This window comes from Lithobates pipiens, unplaced genomic scaffold (genome assembly GCF_037356315.1).
Source record: "Lithobates pipiens isolate NorthernLeopardFrog02 unplaced genomic scaffold, aLitPip1_a1.2 Scaffold_17, whole genome shotgun sequence".
Taxonomy (NCBI): Eukaryota; Metazoa; Chordata; class Amphibia; order Anura; family Ranidae; genus Lithobates; species Lithobates pipiens.
In genome coordinates, this window is record NW_027507755.1 from 11140428 (window position 1) to 11162301 (window position 21874).

The 21874-nt window shown below is 43.4% G+C and overlaps 1 protein-coding gene across 6 annotated transcripts in view; it reads right to left on the reverse strand.

The window, feature by feature from the left end:
* FAT3 (FAT atypical cadherin 3) overlaps positions 1–21874 on the reverse strand; it is a 994495-nt gene that overhangs the window by 53106 nt on the left and 919515 nt on the right. For all 6 annotated transcript variants that reach the window (XM_077484996.1, XM_077484994.1, XM_077484992.1 and 3 more), the window contains 2 exons: positions 20825–20959; positions 16386–16543 (listed from right to left, as the gene is read on the reverse strand). In XM_077484996.1, coding sequence (XP_077341122.1) covers positions 16386–16543; positions 20825–20959 — 293 coding nt within the window. The remainder of the gene's footprint in view (positions 1–16385; positions 16544–20824; positions 20960–21874) is intronic.

Below are 21874 nucleotides of genomic sequence, written 5' to 3' on the forward strand. Positions count from 1 at the left end.
ATTATTCTACAGTGCTTAGTGCAAAAAGCCGCTTTTTTTACAAAGATGTCCTTTTGGACCAAAAGTGCGATCTACAGCAGTTGCGCTATAAGCCTGTACATTTAGTATATGTGTATATACCAGTAATGCATCTCGGAAAAAAATACAGGAATTCCAAAAGCAAAACTAAAATAAACCCGAACAACAGAAAAATATTAAAAAATGAATAAAAAATAAAAAATAAAAAATCTTAAAAACAACAGTCCTTTTTAGTGCACACCAGCGCTATACACAAATATATGGAGCCTTAGTACCCAATTCTCTAAAGGGTTCCGTTTGCTTAGGCACTACAGGCTTCCCATACACTGGATGCAGATCTACTTAAATTAATAAAGCAATAAAGCAATATTCCTCCAATGGACGGAGGTTTAAAAGAAATTATGGCACCAGCCCGGTTCGCCCATCCACAGGGGTAATCCCCTATTCGAACGGCGTGCGCTCCAACTGCGCTCCACCGGGTCAGGCGCACCGGAAGTGACGTGGCGTACGTAATGACGCTGGACGCGTTTCGTCATAGACGTCCTCAGCAGCGACGTCCTCAGATCGCTGCTGAGGACGTCTATGACGAAACGCGTCCAGCGTCATTACGTACGCCACGTCACTTCCGGTGCGCCTGACCCGGTGGAGCGCAGTTGGAGCGCACGCCGTTCGAATAGGGGATTACCCCTGTGGATGGGCGAACCGGGCTGGTGCCATAATTTCTTTTAAACCTCCGTCCATTGGAGGAATATTGCTTTATTGCTTTATTAATTTAAGTAGATCTGCATCCAGTGTATGGGAAGCCTGTAGTGCCTAAGCAAACGGAACCCTTTAGAGAATTGGGTACTAAGGCTCCATATATTTGTGTATAGCGCTGGTGTGCACTAAAAAGGACTGTTGTTTTTAAGATTTTTTATTTTTTATTTTTTATTCATTTTTTAATATTTTTCTGTTGTTCGGGTTTATTTTAGTTTTGCTTTTGGAATTCCTGTATTTTTTTCCGAGATGCATTACTGGTATATACACATATACTAAATGTACAGGCTTATAGCGCAACTGCTGTAGATCGCACTTTTGGTCCAAAAGGACATCTTTGTAAAAAAAGCGGCTTTTTGCACTAAGCACTGTAGAATAATTTTTTGGTATATGTAAATGCTCTCTCTCTTTTTTGTATTTTTTGTATTTTTTGTAATTTTTGTAATAAAGCATTTTAAGTGATCATTAGTCCTCTGCTATATACACACTAATAAGGTATAAATTATTGCAGAAGCTATTTTCCTGTGAAAGCCTATTTTTGAAGAACCTTTTTTGTAGCCCGTTTCCCTTTCTCTCAAGTGGTCAGTTATTGAGAATACTACACCATGAGTAGACTTTTTCTTTCTTGAGGACCTATTGGCGGATAACAAAGCCTCCTTCGTTCATCATTTCCAACCAACCTTGGGGAAGACCAGCTGAAGACAGAGCTAATTAGAAGAATCCTCAACCTAGTGGAGCACAGATTACAGGCAATATACCCCCTAGGGGGTGCGTGGATTCGGTGAGTGGGGACCCTTGAGGGGGAACGAGCACGGAAGTCACCAATAAGCAGGCTTAATCACAAAAGTCACCTTCCTGTTATTTGAAAAGGAATAATCGCATGGTTGAAAGCACATTTATGAGACTTTTTGTGGACCTTATATGAATAGATATATAAACCTATTGATACGTTTTGGATTCTATTTACACTTTTTTTCAGGTTTTTGCACACTCGCAAGGGGGTTAGGAATTACCCCGCACATTCATTATTTATTTTTTTATTATTATTATTTTTTTATAGCTTTTTGACTTTTTTCTTTATTGTTTGTATTTTTCATGGTTTTGGTGGGTTTTATTTCTTCATTGTAATATATTTTTTCACCCACGGGGAGTATAGTGGTAATATAAATTGTGCATAGGTATAGGAATTGCACAGGAATTGCACAAACGCAGTGCGATTATAAGTGTAACTTTTTCCCCCGAATAGGGGTTTTGTATATTGTGTGTGGTAGTCGGCTATGTAGTATAGTAATATATATATTTTTTGAGATCACAAGAATTACTATCACAAAAAATATAGTTTGAATATTGTTTGGGATCTTTGGATTTTATATGTGGTTGTGGGGGCCTTTTAGGGTTTAACACATTTTTTCTTTATCCCTTTGGGATTTTGATTGAGTGTTCGTTCACGTTAGTAAGGATCTGTGTGCACTTACCCTTTTTAGGGTAAGGAATATAACAGATTTGCAGTGGCACTTGGTTAAATTTGGTAACAATAGAAAGAATTAGTTGGATATAAATATATAACAATAGGTCTGAGGTAGCGCCATCAGCCCATTATTATCATTTAACCTTTAAACATAACCTGGGTTTCAGATTGTGTTCGTAGGGAGGCAGCAACCTCATAGTGACTAATACAAATAGGTTTAACTTTTATATATGTATTGTCTACACTGCCATACCCCATAAAAATTGCAACCAGTAACATATTATCAATAGAGGCAGGGGGTGATATAGGTACTCACATATACCCCTGTGAGACTGTGACCTGTTCCATAAGCGCGGCCTTTCGTGTACAGTTGACTTTTGGTTTTGGGCATTTCTTTTGGGGGAGAAAAAATGAGACATGGTCTACTAGACATGTGCAGAGTAAAATATTTTGTTTCGGAATTTCGTTTTCGTCTGAAAACTTAATTTATTTAGTTACTCCCGAAATTCGTTTTTATTTATTTCGTTTTTCGTTCAAAAATTGCATTCGTCCGAAAATCCACATGAATCACGGTCGAATCTGTCTTTGAAGGCTTATGGTGTCTGTCGAATGTATAAAGAAGATTCGACGGAGCTAGTATATAGCATACTTTAGAACCCTATTAAAGTCTATGGGACTCCAACGTTCAAAATCTAAAGTGCTCATTTTAAAGGCTAATTTGCAAGTTACTGTCCTAAAAAGTGTTTGGGGACCTGGGTCCTGCCCCAGGGGACATGGATCAATGCAAAAAAAAGTTTTAAAAACGGCCGTTTTTTCGGGAGCAGTGATTTTAATAATGATTAAAGTGAAACAATAAAAGTGTAATATTCCTTTGAATTTCGTAGGGGTGGGTTGTCTATAGTATGCCTGTGAAGGGGCGCATGTTTCCCGTGCTTAGAACTGTCCCTGCACAAAGTGTCATTTATGCAGGAAAAAAAGTCCTTTAAAATCACTCGCAGCTATTATGAATTGTCGGCTCCCGTAATACAGAGAACACTCATTGAAAGTCATTGATAAAAAAATAAATAAATAAATAAATAAAAAAGCGTGGGGGTCCCCCAAATTCAATTACCAGGCCCTTCAGGTCTGGTATGGATATTAAGGGGAACCCTGCCTCAAATTTAAGAAAAAATTTGACGTGGGGTTCCCCCTAAATATCCATAACCAGACCCTTCAGGTCTGGTATGGATATTAAGGGGAACCCCGCGTCAAATTTAAAAAAAAATTGACGTGGGGTTCCCCCTAAAAATACATACCAGACCCTTTATCCGAGCACGCAACCTGGCAGGCCGCAGGAAAAGAGGGGGGGACGAGAGAGCGGCCCCCCCTCCCTCCTGAACCGTACCAGGCCACATGCCTTCAACATTGGGAGGATGCTTTGGGGGTCTGTGACCCCTCAAAGCACCTTGTCCCCATGTTGATGAGGACAAGGGCCTCATCCCCACAACCCTGGCCGGTGGTTGTGGAGGTCTGCGGGCGGGGGGCTTATTAGAATCTGGAAGCCCCCTTTAACAAGGGGACCCCCAGATCCCGGCCCCCCCCTGTTTGAAATGGTAAGGGGGTACAAAAGTACCCCTACCATTTCACAAAGAAAGTGTAAAAAATGGTTAAATAAAACAAACACACTTTTGAAAAATTCCTTTATTAAAAATAAAAAAATAAAAAAAAGATTCCAGCGGCGGTAATCCACTCTTGCTATCCAGCGACGGACGATCATCTCTCCAGCGATGTCTCATCTCATCCAGCGCAGCGATCCATCCTTCTTCTGTCTCCATGGAGGAGACACTGCAAGGATTCCGGCGGCTGACGTTTCTTATATACGGAGGGCGGGGCCACCCGTCACCTGACCCCGCCCCCCTCTGACGCAAGGGGAAACCCGGGGTTCCCCGTGACGTATAGGTGACCCCGCCCCCCTCTGATGTAACGGAAACCTGCCTGTGTTACATCAGAGGGGTGCGGGGTCACCCATACGTCACAGGGAACCCCGGGTTTCCCCTTGCGTCAGAGGGGGGCGGGGTCAGGTGACGGGTGGCCCCGCCCTCCGTATATAAGAAACGTCAGCCGCCGGAATGCCTGCAGTGTCTCCTACACGGAGACAGAAGAAGGATGGATTCGCTGCGCTGGATGAGATGAGACATCGCTGGAGAGATGACCGTCCGTCGCTGGATAGCAAGAGTGGATTACCGCCGCTGGAATCTTTTTTTTATTTTTAATAAAGGAATTTTTCAAAAGTGTGTTTGTTTTATTTAACCATTTTTTACACTTTCTTTGTGAAATGGTAGGGGTACTTTTGTACCCCCTTACCATTTCAAACAGGGGGGGGGGCAGGATCTGGGGGTCCCCTTGTTAAAGGGGGCTTCCAGATTCTGATAAGCCCCCCGCCCGCAGACCTCCACAACCACCGGCCAGGGTTGTGGGGATGAGGCCCTTGTCTTCATCAACATGGGGACAAGGTGCTTTGAGGGGTCACAGACCCCCAAAGCATCCTCCCAATGTTGAGGGCATGTGGCCTGGTACGGTTCAGGAGGGAGGGGGGGCCGCTCTCTCGTCCCCCCCTCTTTTCCTGCGGCCTGCCAGGTTGCGTGCTCGGATAAAGGGTCTGGTATGGATTTTTAGGGGGAACCCCACGTCAATTTTTTTTTAAATTTGACGCGGGGTTCCCCTTAATATCCATACCAGACCTGAAGGGTCTGGTTATGGATATTTAGGGGGAACCCCACGTCAAATTTTTTCTTAAATTTGAGGCAGGGTTCCCCTTAATATCCATACCAGACCTGAAGGGCCTGGTAATTGAATTTGGGGGACCCCCACGCTTTTTTTTATTTATTTATTTTTTTATTTTTTTATCAATGACTTTCAATGAGTGTTCTCTGTATTACGGAGCCGACAATTCATAATAGCTGCGAGTGATTTTAAAGGACTTTTTTTCCTGCATAAATGACACTTTGTGCAGGGACAATTCTAAGCACGGGAAACATGCGCCCCTTCACAGGCATACTATAGACAACCCCCCCCCCTACGAAATTTAAAGGAATATTACACTTTTATTGTTTCACTTTAATCATTATTAAAATCACTGCTCCCGAAAAAACGGCCGTTTTTAAAACTTTTTTTTGCAGTGATCCATGTCCCCTGGGGCAGGACCCGGGTCCCCAAACACTTTTTAGGACAGTATCTTGCAGAATCTTTTCTCTCTGTCAAATCTTTTTTCTCTGTCGAATATTTTCTCTATATAATCTTGGACTAATAGAGGTAAGGTTAGGCACATTCGACCACAGGTTCTATAGACACAGATTGTTGTCAGAGTCATGTCGAATCTCCTATTCTATATCGAACTGTTGTAACAATGAAAACGAAAATAAAGCATTTATTTATGCCGGATCTTTCGTTTTTCGGATTTTGTGCTTTCGTTATCGTTTTGTCAAAACGAAAACGAAAATAGCTGAAATTCGGACGAAAATGCATTCGGACGAAAACGAATGCACATGTCTATGGTCTACTTAGTTTCTGGAGATTAAAGAAGATTCAAATCAATATGTAATGCTGTTCACCGATCTGAACCTCCTATAATGTCCAGAAACTAGTAACCAGAAACTAGAATAGTTATGTTTAAAAGCCTAAATGGGTAAGGGCGCGGATAGTGACTGGTCTGCATCACCTACATTTAGATTTAAGTGTAACTCAATTTATACAACCCTGAAATATCACAATATGGTTTTTGAAATCCTAAAAATGTAAAAAAAAAAACGTAATACAACACCCCCCAACACTGTCAATAGGATTGGAGTTATACTTTTTTTTTTTCTTAATATAGCAGCTGAATGATAGATACACTTATTGATATTCATCATTCATATATTCATTAGTATTTTCAGGGGTTGGTGTTTTTTTGTCCTAGCAAGGATGGGTTTACTTATTATTGACATTTACATTTCAAGTTCCCATACTGTGGCTTTTTTTTTGTTTTAGATTGTTTACTGAGAAATCAGGTGATTGTACTATTAGGACCAGAAATCGGCTGGTAGCAAGCCTCCAAACACTCCTAATGACAGGCAGGGCTTGTGCAAGGATTTTTGACACCCTAGGCAAAACCTTATTTTGCTGCCGCACCTTGGCTCGCCCTTGACTCTACCACCATTGCCCTGTCCATGTATACCCCCCCTTTTTAATGAAGCGCCCATCAATGCAGGCCTACCAGCGCCCATCAATGCATCCTCTCCAGCGCCCATCAATTCAGCCTACTAGCACCCATCAATGCTGCCTACCAGCACCCATCAATGTAGCCTCTCCAGCACCCATCAAATGCAGCCTCTCCAGTGCTCATCAAATGCAGCCTCACCACGCTCATCAAATGCAGGCCTACCAGCGCCCATCAATGCATCCTCTCCAGCGCCCATCAATGCAGCCTACCAGCACCCATCAATGCAGTCTACCAGTACCCATCATTGCAGCCTACCAGCACCCATGAATGTAGCCTCTCCAGCACCCATCAAATGCAGCCTCTCCAGTGCTCATCAAATGCAGCCTCACCAGCGCTCATCAATGCAGGCCTACCAGCGCCCATCAATGCACCCTCTCCAGCGCCCATCAATGCAGCCTCACCACGCTCATCAAATGCAGGCCTACCAGCGCCCATCAATGCATCCTCTCCAGCGCCCATCAATACAGCCTACCAGCACCCATCAATGCAGCCTACCAGTACCCATCAATGCAGCCTACCAGCACCCATCAATGTAGCCTCTCCAGCACCCATCAAATGCAGCCTCACCAGCACCCATCAATGAAGGCCTACAGCGCCAATCAATACATCCTCTCCAGCACCCATAAATGCAACCTCTCCAGCACGCATCAAATGCATCCTCTCCAGCACCCATCAAATGCATCCTCTCCAGCACCCATCAAATGCATCCTCTCCAGCACCCATTAAATGCAGCCTCACCAGTGCCCATCAATGCAGCCTACCAGCGCCCATCAATGCAGCCTACCAGCACCATTCAATGCAGCCTACCAGCGCCCATCAATGCAACCTTTCAACATCCATCAATACAGCCTACCATCTCCCATCAAATGTAGCCTCATCAGCACCCATCAAATGCAGCCTACCAGAACCCATCAATGCAGCCTACAAGCACCCATCAATGCAGCCTCTCCAGCGCCCATCAATGCAGCCTCTCAACGTCCATCAATGCAGCCTCTCCAGCACCAATCAAATGCAGCCTACCAGCGCAAATCAATGAATGTTTGCTTGCTTCCATTCATTTGGGAGTCGGGGCACAGGCACAGTCTTCTGCCACTGCTCCACCTCTGACACTATGTGCGAACGGAGCGGTGGCTGCCTCCTGATGCCGAGACTTAGTTGCTTACTGCAGAGAGAAGAGAGTAGGAACACTGGTGCCCAGGCTCCCCTAGGCAGCAATGCACCCTAGGCGGCTGCCTAGTGGTAGCACTGGCTCTGATGACAGGTACACTTTACATCACCTCTACTAAAATCACAACTGACTGCTAGGATCTGCTGGGACTTGTAGCTCCCCAACAGATGCAAGAAAACAGCTTGCCCTTGGCCTCTATACTTTCAGCTTCTGGATACCATCTGTGCTTACCGCCACACTAAAACTACTTCTGGGGATACCTCCGCCATATAAGGCCCATCTGCAAGTGCGTCTCCTGAATGCCAACAAGTTACTTTGGGACTTGTTCCGAATAAGATATTAAATTCCATGTGTGTACTTCGTGGCGGGTGTATCTAATTAAAATGTTGCGTGTTTCCCAACCAAGTCACTACCGGGAGACTATCCAAGCTGTGAGCTTTGCCAATATGCAGTAAAAAAAAAAAAAAAGAAAAAAAGAAAAATGCTACAGTCTTCATAAAAGAACAAAAAAAGTGAAGGCGCACTTGGTAACACATTATCCTAGAGAAGTGCCAGAAAGATTTCATTTATTGCTCAGACAGGCAGTCTGTAAAAATAAAATAAAAGCAGTAACGGTTGTGTTTCCAGCCAGCGTTGAAGGTGATTTCGTAACAAATTAGGATTCCGGACTGGATGCTCTAATCTCATTATACTTCTTAACCCCCTTCATTTTACTGACAGATGTTGAGAGAAAGGATACAACCCTTTCCATATGCTCTGTAATGATTTCCCAGGAATACTTGTCAGGCACGGTGGACATGTTGCCTCCATCCTGGTTTCCAATAGAAAGGATAGAAAAAGGACTTTAAAGCCATATTTTCTTAAAAAGAAACGCCTAATAATAATTATAAATAAAAAAAAAAGTATATAACAGTTACAGATTATGTTAAAGTATTGTATATTCTGAAATTAAAAGCCTGACTTTTTTTTTCACATTTAAAGTATAAGTGAAACCAATCACTAAAATATAAGCTTTAATATGCTTCCAAAAGAATCAAAGGGGGGGATCGATGGGTGATGATCAGGAACCACATCCCCAACTCGCAAAGTAGAATTTTATCCTCTTGACCTCCGGAAGATTTTACCCCCTTCATGACCAGACCATTATTTGCTATTCAGCCCTGTGCTTTTTTTAATCACTTGATCTCCGGAACAATTACTCCCCTTCATGCCCAGGCCATTTTTTTTTGTAACACGCCACTGCTTTAATTAAACTGACAATTGCACGGTCATGCGACACTGCACCGAAATAAAATTGATGTCCTTTTTTTCCCCCACAAATAGAGCTTTCTTTTGGTGGTATTTGATCACCTCTGTGGTCTTTATTTTTTAAGCTATAAACAAAAAAATAAAATTTTGAAAAAAATAAAATGATATATATATATATATTATTTTTTACTTTCTGCTATAAAACATATTCAATAAAAAAAAATCTAATTTCTTCATAAATTTAGCCCAATATGTATTCTGCTATATATTTTTGGTTAAAAAGAAAATCCCAATAAGCCTATATTGATTGGTTTGCGCAAAAGTTATAGCATCTGCAAACTATGGGATTTTTTTATTTAAATAATATATATATATTTTTTTACTAGTAATGGTGGCAATCAGCAACTTATAGTGGGACTACGATATTGCAGTAGACAGTCGGACACTAACTGACACTTCTGAAACTTTTTGGGGATCAGTGACACTAATATAGTCATCAGTGCTAAAAATAAGCACTGTCACTGTAATGACACTGGCTTGGAAGGGGTTTAAGATCAGGGGCGATCAAAGGGTTAACTGTATGCCTGACCAGTGTTTTAGGCTGGGTACATGCTATTGCAAACTGGATACAGGTTTCCCCATATCCAATTCACATGTCAGGAGATTGTGACTCTATGGAGCCAGTCACACATCTCTGGAGCGGCTCCGGTGCAAATTTCACATGAGTCCTGTGCATCTTTTGGTCCATTTCAGGTCCCAATTCAGCCAAAAATAAAATCGGACTGAAATTGGACCTGAAACGGTGAACAGGGACACACCGGTCCCCTTCTATGAACAGCTCCTTGTGGCAGTGTGAAAGCAAAAGCCTCATTGTACTCTGGGAGGTGCTTTTACTAGGGGAAGGCATGGATTCATGTCCCTGCTTTTCAGGAACACAGGAGCCATGCCTTCCCTACTGACAGACTGCCGTTCTGCCTCTGTGCTGGATGATTGGCGGTTGCCAGTGGACATCAAGTCCGCGGAACCCGCAGATCAGCTCCCGCTGTGTATAATCACTGTAGGAGCGGGCCGCCTGTGGCACGGATGCGCACCCCAGACCCGGAAATGTTGGATCACGTACTAACTGACACTACCATTGTTGGTGACACTAATACAGTGACCAGTAATAATACTGTACACTGTCACTGTACTAATGACATGGCTGGGTGACAGGGGGGATCAGGAGGGCAAAGGGTTAACTGTGTGTTTAACAACTGTATGTGTGCTGATTTTACTCACAGGCTGGCTGGTTTTGCTCTCTGAACGGTAAGTGCAATGAAGAAGCAGAACCAGCCAGATCTGGGTTGTATGTTTAGTAACACGCAGATCACTGTGCTGTGGTTGGCCACAGCCATCAGCAGGTTCACAGCCAAAATCCTTGGCAGCGAGCCTGCTGACACACTTGTGCTCTGTCTCTGTCCAACCACAGCAGGAGCAGCAGGGTGGCACGTGCGTCTGTTTCCCCAACATATGGGTATGTCATAGAGCAGGGTTTCTCAACCAGGGTTGCATGGAACCCTTGGGTTCCTCCAGAAGTTTCTAGGGGTTCCTTGAGCTATAAGTGATTTCTGCCTCTCAGAGAAGTTCCCCCTGACACCATTGATCTTTTTAGCTGTTTGTAAGGGGTAGTTCTTCCCAATGACCACAAATGTAAGGAACATTCTTCCCAGTGACCACCATACTAATGTATAATGACTTGTGGATATAGTAATTGTAGCAGGGGTTCCTTTAGCCCAGAAGTTTATTTCAAGGGTTCCTCTGTGTTAAAAAGGTTGAGAAAGGCTGTCGTACAGGAACAACAAAGCTGCCAGCCAGCAGTAAATGTTAAACTGCTGGTCGGCAAGGTGCCAAAACATCAAACACCTTGATTACAGTTAAAAAAAAAATCCCTTTTTTCCAGTATAATTGTTTACCCCCATAAAAAATCAGTACACATATATATTGGTGGTACTAGACATAATATTTATTAACAATACCATCTAGGACATATGTGTTGCATAAAAACTATATGTAATCATTGCTATGGGTTGTCAAAACCCTCTAGGAGACACATAGTTTACATTGAACACATAGAACAAAGATGGTCAGCAGTTTTACGATGGAGCATACACACGGTCGCATTTTCAGACAAAAAGCTCTCATCGGTCTTTTGTTGGCCATAATTTTGACCGCGTGTACGCGACATAAAGAATACCATACTGCCATAGCTGGAGTGCATAAAGACAGGGATAGGCTGCAGGAGATCAACAACACTTTAACAATTGTATTATATTCAATATGTAACCTGCACTAAGGAAAATATAGAAGCTGAACATTGCTGTCCTTTCCTATCTGAAAATGTTTATTTCCTGGTTGTCAGGCTGATCCAGTGGCTTCTCTACTTAAAAAATGTCTGATCTGGAACATGTATGCGTTGGTCAAGTCAATCACTCACAAAGCCAAAGATGGCCAGTCGGTGTTTTCTGGAGTAAGGCAGCAAGACAAAAAGTGAGAAGAAATCTTTATAACAGAGTCCCCAACAAGGGTTCTAATTCCTCCTCATTCTATTCAAAACTAGACATGGAAGGCTTGGCTGGACTTGCACTTTAATTTCCTGCTACAGGCCTTTAAGCTAATGGTATATTACATTTAAAGCATAATATATCCAACATAAACACAGACTCTGTCCTCTTCCATAACACCTTACAGAGGACATTCCAAGCAGTTCTTGCTGCACGTTTCCACCCTGTCATAATATATAGTCTAGAGTTGGTCTGAAGACAATATATGACCGGTTTGGAATGTGGAAAGAAAATGGAGCACTTAGGAAAAATTCCACTAACATAAGAAAAACTTGCTTGTAGGAAGGCCAAGAAAACATTGGTACAACATTGCATCCCTGGGTACCATTAGCAGGCTTCCTGCCTAATTTCTACATTAGTGTGGTTCCCCACTCCCAGAGAGAGCATTGAAGTAATCAGTTACCCAAACACCGTGACATCTCCATCATCTCCAGCTGAGCAGGGAACAAGTTTCAGGATAGGATACCCATGAAATCAGAGTTTAGTTGCCAGATGTCCAGATGAGGCATACAAACTTCTTTCACATTCAGTGGTGGCAGTTGCCACTTTTTCCCCCTAGGGCATGTATCTTTAGTTCTTTCCCCTTTTAAGTCTTTCTTGGGCATCAGGGCCCATTAGTATCTACCAGCTGCGGGAAACGCTAGTTGCTTGCAATGTCACTGCACATGAAGAGGACCCAACCTAGTCCCACGGGGGCCAACTACATGACTTCCTCCTCTCTATTCTATACTTCCCACTAGAATGACTAACTCTCCAACCAAACCCCCTATTCATAACTAGGGCAAGGGTGGCTAAACTAGGAACTGGCCTAACACATTATTACATGCCATCCGCACACAGATAGTACCCCAAGGGTATATTAACTATCACTTCAATGGTGCAAGCTCAAGCCCACCTCCAGTTTATAAAACAGTTTCACTCTCAGCCATTCCTGCTCACCCCCACCATCACAGGAACTCTCTCTCTTCTTATGCTAACCCCCTTGCATATGCTCTCTATTCTCTTTTGAAGTAGCTCCGAGCTCAGCAGTGCTGCAATAAAAGAGATAGTGAACTGTGCATGTGAGGAGGTTTGGGAGCTCTTACCTGCGATGGTTGGGGTGAACATTAAAGCGGAGGTCCACCCTAAAATGGACCTCCGCTCATCGGAATCCCCCCCCCCCCTCCGGCGCCACAATCGGCACCTTTCAGGGGGGAGGGGGGTGCAGTTACCTGGATAATCCAGGTAACTGCACCCACTTCCGGGCTAGCTCTCTGCGGAACGGGGCGTACGTTACGCCCCGTTTCGCAAGCGCCCGCCCCCTTCAGCAAGTGCCCCGCTGCCTGCTGGGAAACACACAGCTCCCAGAGGCAGCGGGGACCGTCCGGATTGCGCCGCGCGGCTCGCGCATGCGCAGTAGGGAACCGGGAAATGAAGCCGAAAGGCTCCATTTCCTGATTCCCATACCCAAGATGGCGGCGGGACCCGGCAGCCGAGCGAGCGATCGGCTTCGGGTGCCGACATCGCGGGCGCGCTGGACAGGTAAGTGTCACTATTTAAAAGTCAGCAGCTGCAGTATTTGTAGCTGCTGGCTTTTAAAAAAAAAAAAAAAACGCGGAGTCCCGGTGGACTCCCGCTTTAACATCTGGGAGAGTCTTAGAAACTTCCTAGCAACAAGGCAGGATAGGGGAATGACCTGACATTTCTGGGAGTTTTTAGCCACGTTTCAGGAGGCTACATAAATGGCCTACACCTATAGCAAGAGCATTATTCAACTTTGGTCAAAGCTGCACAGTTTGTTTTTATGTGCAGGCACCTCTTATCGGCATAGGCATTTTTGTTTTTCTTTTTGGTAAAGGTGAACTAACCCTTTGAAACACAAAATAATCACTCTGCTAGAATATAACCTGCTATCTTCAGCCTCACAAGATACAACTGCTCTGTATTGTGTCTGATTATGTCCTCACCACATCAGAAAACATTCTACAGAGACAAGAGGTTATTATTTTTTGAGTCCTCTTGAGCAAACAACATTGCAATCATATTAAAGATAGAGTGCCATGAGTGTACAAATCTAAGAGAAAACCCCTTTTCTCTGGTAGTATAGCAATATTTATTTCAGCAAATCTCTCTTCCTGTTCGATGTCCCTCTCAGTACATAGGCTTTCCTTTTATCAGACTCAAGTGTAAAGAAATTTAAACACGTGAGTATACAGTTTCTGTCTTTAATTACTTGTAATGACCTAAAAGGCCTTTTCTGCCAAGCCGTTCGGTTGCAAACTACCAATTTAAATACAAAAGCTTTCTAAAGAGCCTTCAAAGAGTTTGCAATGGGAACGAGGGATACAGCAGTTCTATAATCTCAAGGGAGGGCCGCACCAGTACGCTTTTTGCCTTTTTCTGTTATATTATGCATGAGAAGGAATTGATTGGTGGAATAATAACACTAATTTGCTGTTTGCAAAGTGCTTTTCAATAAAAATCTCAGTTAAAGAACTAGAACATCTAAAACACAAAAGAAGCCTACTGTATACAATATATATATATATATATATATATATATATATAGATATATATTTAGATATATAGATATAGATATATATTTAGATATATAGATGATATATCTATAGATAGATATAGATATATATAGAGATAGATATATTGAGATATATTGAGATATATATATCTATATATATATATATATATATAGATATATATATCTATCTATATAAATATATAAAAAATTTCACCACTTTTATATAGCGCTATGTCTTTACTATTTATATAAATCCTTTATCTTAATAACATAATACTATATATTTTTGTTTCCTGTGTCTTTACTATTTCTTCCTTTTAACTTTTACATTTTTTATTATTTTTGACAAAATGTATTGCAATTGTTATTCATTCCCCAATTTTTTTTTATTATCTGTTCTTCATTCATTTACTATTTTTTTCATGCCTTACAGCAAACACAGACCATTGTCACTCATTTCTGATTTTTTTTTTTCAGATAAGTTTACTATTTGTGTCTACCACACCATGGAAACCCATATAACAGAGCAAGCTTAAAGCGGGAGTAAACCCAGTTTCAAAAAACACTTACATTCCTGGCATGCCGGAAATGTTAACTTTCACATTGGTTGTGTTCTCAACCAAACTTTCAAACCATCCAATGGCTGGAGTCATAACTGATCACATGTGCAGCATTATGGCAGTTGAAGAATTATTAGAGGCCAAGATGGCAGCTTCCTTGACTGAAAACGATAGAAGGGTTTACTTCCACTTTAAAGCAGAACTTTACCCATAACAACTTGATAAAAAATAATGATCTTTATTAATGTTCTTTAGCAAGGAACATACGTTCCACGTTAATAATTATGCAACCAACATTAGTGTTTCTTCTTGTTGGAGCCTGCCATTTTGCTGAAGCCCAGAGCATCTGGACAGCAGATCGGCCTCTAGTGGCTCTGATTTTCTGAACAATGCCAAAAATGGAAAGCAACAGAGCAGGGTGAGACAAGTGTATTACTGGATTTTAAACAGTATAGGTACTTATTTTTAATGTTTTACATAGCTATACCTGCAAAATGGGCCAGCCTGAAGTGATCTAGCAGGACTTAATTTTCTGGCTAAAGTTCTGCTTTAAGTGAAAGACAACCCACCAGCATGTTTTTGGATTGTGGGAGGGAACTCGGTGTACACCCACATAACTATGGGGAGAACAAATACCATACCAAAATCATTGTGTGGAAGTGGGGTTATCCTTAACCACTTCAGCCTTGGAAGGATTTACCCCGTTCCTGACCAATGCATATTTTGCTATTCAGCAAAGCATCGCTTTAGCTGACAATTGTGCGGCCGTGAGCCATTGTATCCAAAAAAAAAATGAACGTCTTTTTTTTGTCGCAAATAGAGCTTTCTTTTGGTGGTATTTGATCACCTCTGCGGTTTTTGTTTTTAGCACTATAAACAAAAAAAAAGAGCGACAATTTTTCCTCAGTTTAGGCCTATGTGTATTCTTCTACATATTTTTGGTAAGAAAAAAAAAATTGCAATAAGCGTACATTGATTGGTTTGCACAAAAGTTATAGCATCTACAAAATAGGGGATAGAATTATGGCATTTTTATTATTAATTTTTTTTTTTTTACTAGTAATGGCGATCTGTGATAGCCACAGATTACTGTACAAATGAAACTGGCAGGGATTAAACACTAGGGGGGTGATCAAGGTGTTAAGTGTGTCCTAGAGAGTGATTCTAACTGTGGGGGGATGGGCTACCACTGACATGACAGTGATCACTGCTCCCGATGACAGGGAGCAGTGATCTCTGTCATGTCACTAGGCAGAACAGGGAAATGCCTTGTTTACATAGGCATCACCCCATTCTGCCTCTCGGTCTCGCGATTGTGGGCTGCTGGTGAACATCGAGTTCACGGGACCCGCAGGCACGCTCCCACGGCGCGTGGTGGGCAAGGCGGCAAAATCAAAGGGATGTACAGGTACGCCTATTTGCCTGTACGAGCCATTCTGCCAACGTATATGTGTGTGCGGCAGTAGGCAAGTCGTTAAAGCAAACCTTTGCATTGCCCTGAGTAGGCAATGCAACAGACTTGTCTTAAAGATGAACTCCAGTCCTCCTTTCAGTCTTGTACAGTTGTACAGGCTCTTCTCTTGTACTAAATTGCTCACTCTGATTTCATAGCACACTGCAATCTTCTCACAGTATGCATTAGAAGCTGCACCAAGTAAATTAGTGCCAGCCTCATCTCCTGGCTGAAGGACATCCAGCCTTGTCTAGACTTCTCCTCCTAAGCCTTACTATCCCTAGCCCTCTCCTTTCATTCATTTGATTTCAGTTAAAGCAGGATTCACAAAATGCAGATCACAAACACTATTCACGTACCTTTAGGATCATGCAGGGGTTGGACCTGGTGTACATGATGATGGCATTGTTCTGAAGGGTCCTCATTCGTAGGCCCAGTCTGAATTCATCTCTCTTGCTGTTTTCAGAGACCCGGTATTTGATGTAGCTGTTCCCAGCAAAACTGAGGGACGTGTGACCTGAAATCAAGTAAAAGGATCAATGATTAAAAATACTTTTATGATCTTCAGTGATATCACATTACAACCCAATAATATCATCAAATAACATAATTATTATTAATATTAATATAATGTATGCTCATCCTACATTTTTTGGTATAATAGATTTAGTGTTGGGGAGTTCTTCTCCAGACTGTGTGCCAGATTACAGATTTTGATTTGGGAACCACTCAGGTGAAAGCCACTGCTTTCACCTGAGAAAGGTTTTTGCTTCCTTCATCATGATCTCAGGCTAGGTTCCAGGCCTCATTAATGCTAACATTTATGCTCCATACACGAAGTTCTTTGAACTTTTGACCGTTAAGAACGAGGTGACGTACAACACTATGACGAGCCAAGAAAATGAAGTTCAATGCTTCAGAGCATGCGTCGAATTGTTTCCAAGCATGCGTGATTTTTTACGTGTCTGAATTGTATACAGACAAACACATTTTTGGATAGGAACGTTTTCCGACCAAAAAAGATAGAGAACCTACTCTCAATCTTTTGCTGGCAAAAGTCCGATGGAGCATACACACGGTCGGAATTTCTGACCAAAAGCTCTCATCGGACCTTTGCTGGCAGAATTTCTGATCGTGTGTATGGGGCATTACCAGAATTTACTAGGAATTTCACCTGTTGCTCTGCTTTATGTTCACATTTCTTATGTCATATAATGATGCAACATTCCATGCCTACATCAAATGGCATGCACAGTGTCACACAGCTGCCTGCCTAGAGGTATGCAAATACTGACTTTTAACAATCGAAAACATTTTGTATCACAGCGGGCCAGTATTTGTTGGATGTAGGTTTTTTCTTTAAGCCAAACCCGAAGACTTTAACTGCGCAACTGCATTTTTTTTTTAAAGGGGGAACACTTTGTACTCTGGTGTAAAGGGGAACTCTCATATAAGAGGATTTCTGCTCACCAAAAGCCTTCTTACATCAGAGTCCGCAGAGCACCCCTGACCTTAGTATACTCACTCACTTGGGAGGCAGGAGATAGAAGGGAGGGGGGAGACTTCAGTCACAGTGAATGGTGAGCTCACTTACCCAAGGATAAAGGCTCGGGCATCAGGACCTTTCACCCATGATGTATCTTCCAGTGTCTGGGCTTCATATTTACTGCCCACACATCCATTTTCTGTGGCACAGCATGCAGTGTTGGAAAAGTTTTAATGTTTATTGTGTGACTATACAAAGAAATCTAAAATGGAGACCGATTTTTAAAATGGCTTCTAAGGACACTTTGCTTTAACTTGTTTTTTGTCTATTGTTTCAACTAACTGCCTAAAGCCCCAAATACACTATCAGAAATTCTGCCAGCAAAAGTCGGATGTGAGCTCTTGGTCACAAATTCCGACCGTGTGTATGCTCCATCAGACTTTTGCTGGCAGAATTACAGCCAGCAAAAGATTGAGAGCATGTTCTCTATTTTTCAGTTATAATAAGTTCCGATCAGAAATTCCAATCATCTGTACAAATTATAACGCGCAAAATTCCTACGCATGCTCGGAAACAATTCGACGCATGCTCGGGAGCATTGAACTTCATTTTCTCGGCTCATCGTAGTGTTGTACATCACCGTGTTCTCGACGGTCAAAAGTTCAGAGAACTTTTGTGTGACCGTGTGTATGCAAGGCAAGCTTGAGTGGAATTCCGTCGGCAAAACCATCCAAGTTTTTTTCCATTGGAAAATCTGCTTGTGTGTACAGGGCATAAGGCCAGTAAATCACAAACTTTGCTATATATGGGAATAGATTGTAGAAAGACACTGCGATTGGCAATAAAGCTGTTATGCGTCAGCGCCTTTCACCGCTCCAAAGATGCGGCTAGCAGGACTTTTTTCACCGTCCTGCTACTGCACTGCTACAGTGTGAAAGCCCTCTGGCTTTCCACGTTTTTTTCAGGCGCTACACAGGTGCTATTTTTAGCAGTGTAGCGCCTGAAAACCGCCCCAGTGTGAAAGGGGCCTAAAGGTGCGCAAAAACTATACTTGAATTCCTAGATCTGCAAGCCTTTATGCAACAGAATTCATCTATTATTCCTGGAAGTTCTAGCTATCTAGGGGCACCGGATTCAGAGAGCCAATGCAAATCAGGATTTTATCCTAAAATTTGCGTGTGTATTTTCTATGGAACTAAATGGCAACGGTAAAGTTAATGATTTGCTATTTGAAAAATAATAAATACGGCAAATTTTAAATGATATGGCCCATATTTTGTTAATGCCTGACTAGCACACCTGTGTGAGCTTGATGGACATAAAACCAAAGTTATGAGTAGTATTATGAAGTTGACTCCCCCTTTGGAGCTCAGGGCCAGTGCTACCACTAGGCAAACTAGGCAGCTGCCTAGGGCGCCCGGCCACTGGTGTTCCCGCTCTCTTCCCTCTGCAGCAAGCAACTAAGTCTCAGCATCAGCAGGCAGCACTGTGTCTGTGTCTCGACTCCCGAATGAATGGAAGCAAGCAAACATTCATTGATAGGCACTGGCAGGCTGCGTTAATGGGCGCTGGTGAGGCTGCATTTGATGGGAGCTGGTGAGGCTGCATTGATGGTTGCTGGTGAGGTTGCATTGATGGACACTGCTGGGCTGCATTTGATGGGCACTGGTGGGCTGCATTGATGGACACTGGTGAGGTTGCATTTTATGGGTGCTGGTGAGGCTGCATCGATGGACACTGGTGGGCTGCATTTGATGGGCGTGGTGAGGCTGCATTGATGGACACTGGTGGGCTGCATTGATGGACACTGCATTGATGGACACTGGTGGGCTGCATTTTATGGGTGCTGGTGAGGCTGCATCGATGGACACTGGTGGGCTGCATTTGATGGGCGTGGTGAGGCTGCATTGATGGACGCTGGTGGGCTGCATTTGATGGGCGCTGGTGGGCTGCATTTGATGGGCGCTGGTGGGCTGCATTTGATGGGCGCTGGTGGGCTGCATTTGATGGGCGCTGGTGGGGTTGCATTGATGGACACTGGTGGGCTGCATTTGATGGGCACTGGGCGCTGGTGGGGTTGCATTGATGGACACTGGTGGGCTGCATTTGATGGGCGCTGGTGGGCTGCATTTGATGGGTGCTGGTGGGCTGCATTTGATGGGCGCTGGTGGGGTTGCATTGATGGACACTGGTGGGCTGCATTTTATGGGTGCTGGTGAGGCTGCATCAATTGACACTGGTGGGCTGCATTTGATGGGCGTGGTGAGGCTGCATTGATGGACACTGGTGGGCTGCATTTGATGGGCGCTGGTGGGCTGCATTTGATGGGCGCTGGTGGGGTTGCATTGATGGACACTGGTGGACTGCATTTGATGGGCGCTGGTGAGGCTGCATTGATGGACACTGGTGGGCTGCATTTGATGGGCACTGGTGGGCTGCATTTGATGGGCGCTGGTGGGCTGCATTTGATGGGCGCTGGTGGGGTTGCATTGATGGACACTGGTGGGCTGCATTTGATGGGCGCTGGTGAGGCTGCATTGATGGACACTGGTGGGCTGCATTTGATGGGCGCTGGTGAGGTTGCATTGATGGGTGCCTGTAGGCTGCTTTGATGGGTGGCTGGTGAGGCTGCATTTGATGGGCGCAGGTGAGGTTGCATTGATGGGTGCTGGTGGGCTGCATTTGATGGGCACTTTAAAAAGGTGAGGTATACATGGGCCGGGCAAAGGGGGTGGGGTCAGGGGTGGAGCCAAGGGGGAAACTGCAAAATTAGGTTTTGCCTAGGGTGTCAAAAATCCTTGCACCGGCCCTGTTGGGGCTATAACAGTCTTCACTCTTCCTGGAAGGCTTTCCACAATATTTTGGAGTAGGAATTTGTGCCTGATTTGTCAAATTAATGTTTGTGAGATGAGGTTCTGATGTTGCATGGGAAGACCAGGACAAACACGCTTTAAAGCTGCAACAAATCTATTGATGGTGGAAAAGCATGCATATTAATACACCTTCGTATTACATTTTTACCATATAGACATTATTGACATGTACTTTGAAGCTCAGTATCTAACATTAGCTGAAGGCTGTAAAGGAAGGTTAAGAGCCACAAAAGACTCGTTTGACATGTCTGCTATAGAGTGATATCTTTTAACTTTTATTCTTACGACGCAGCATGCGAGGTTGCTTTTCTGCTGTGCTATGTATTTTTATTTATTACCGTTGGGTTTAGGGATAACACACATCTGTAGTCTTTCACACTGAAAAATGCTTAACGCTCGTGGCGGACTTGATAATTTTCTTTTGAATAATGGATTGTACCTGAACATTCGCTGAGTTTGCCCGGTGGGCACTGACAGATGAAAGGTCTCCGACTGATTTCATATCCCACGCATTGCATATCCTCGGGACACGGCTTGTTTAAACACGGATCTGCCGATCCTGGACACAGTCCGCCTGCAAGATAAACAAAAACCTCTTAGGAGACGAACCAGCAGTCCTCTACTTTTTTTTTTTTTAAAGTGGATTTATCCACTGCCAGTGCTGAAACAGAAAAATGTCATGTTGCCACAGAATAGATTGAAGTGGAAAAGCTTAATGGGCAAAATAACAGGAAATGTTACCTGGCGGACATGGGTGGCTGTTTCTTAGGCCCCTTCCACATGGGGCAGACTCTGCCAGGAGTCCGCCTGGTTCAGCAGGAAATCTGTCTGCTGATCCCCACTGAGCAGGCGGATGGCTGATTCGTGTCCGCTCTGCTTATGCTCTCTATGGGCGGTCAGATGTAAATGGGCCGACTGTCCGCTTACACCCAACTGCCATCCGATCCGCTAGACATATGGGGAATGGATCCACATCCCTCTGTTTTTAGAGGATCGGATTGGATGTGTGCTGCAGTAAATGGACACATGTCCGTTTACATCCGCCGCTCCATAAAGGATAAACTCGACTGGTTTGCTTGTGTGAAAGGGGGCTTTGGTGTACTTTTCCAGTTCCTGTAATAAGGCTCGTCAAACATGTATCGTCCTCTGAAGATCAATCCATGGTGGTAACCATTAAGCTACTATGCTGCCCATTCATATCTGAGATTTCCCCACCAATATTTCTTCTGCAGCACGGTGCAGCATCATTCAATCCCTTCCTCTGATCCCAGGTCATCTTGGACCCTCTTCAGCCTGTGACTGGACAATGAAAGAAAAAGCAGCACAGTGATGAGCTCATCCCTTGGTCACTCTACTCTCTCCTCCTATCAGTATACTTCATGTCAGCACATTAACTAATTGGCTCCTTATACTGCTTAGTCCTCTTGCACCCCCGTCCTTCTGTACAAGGACTGCAAGAGGTCATAATCTAGTCCTTACAATGTTTGCA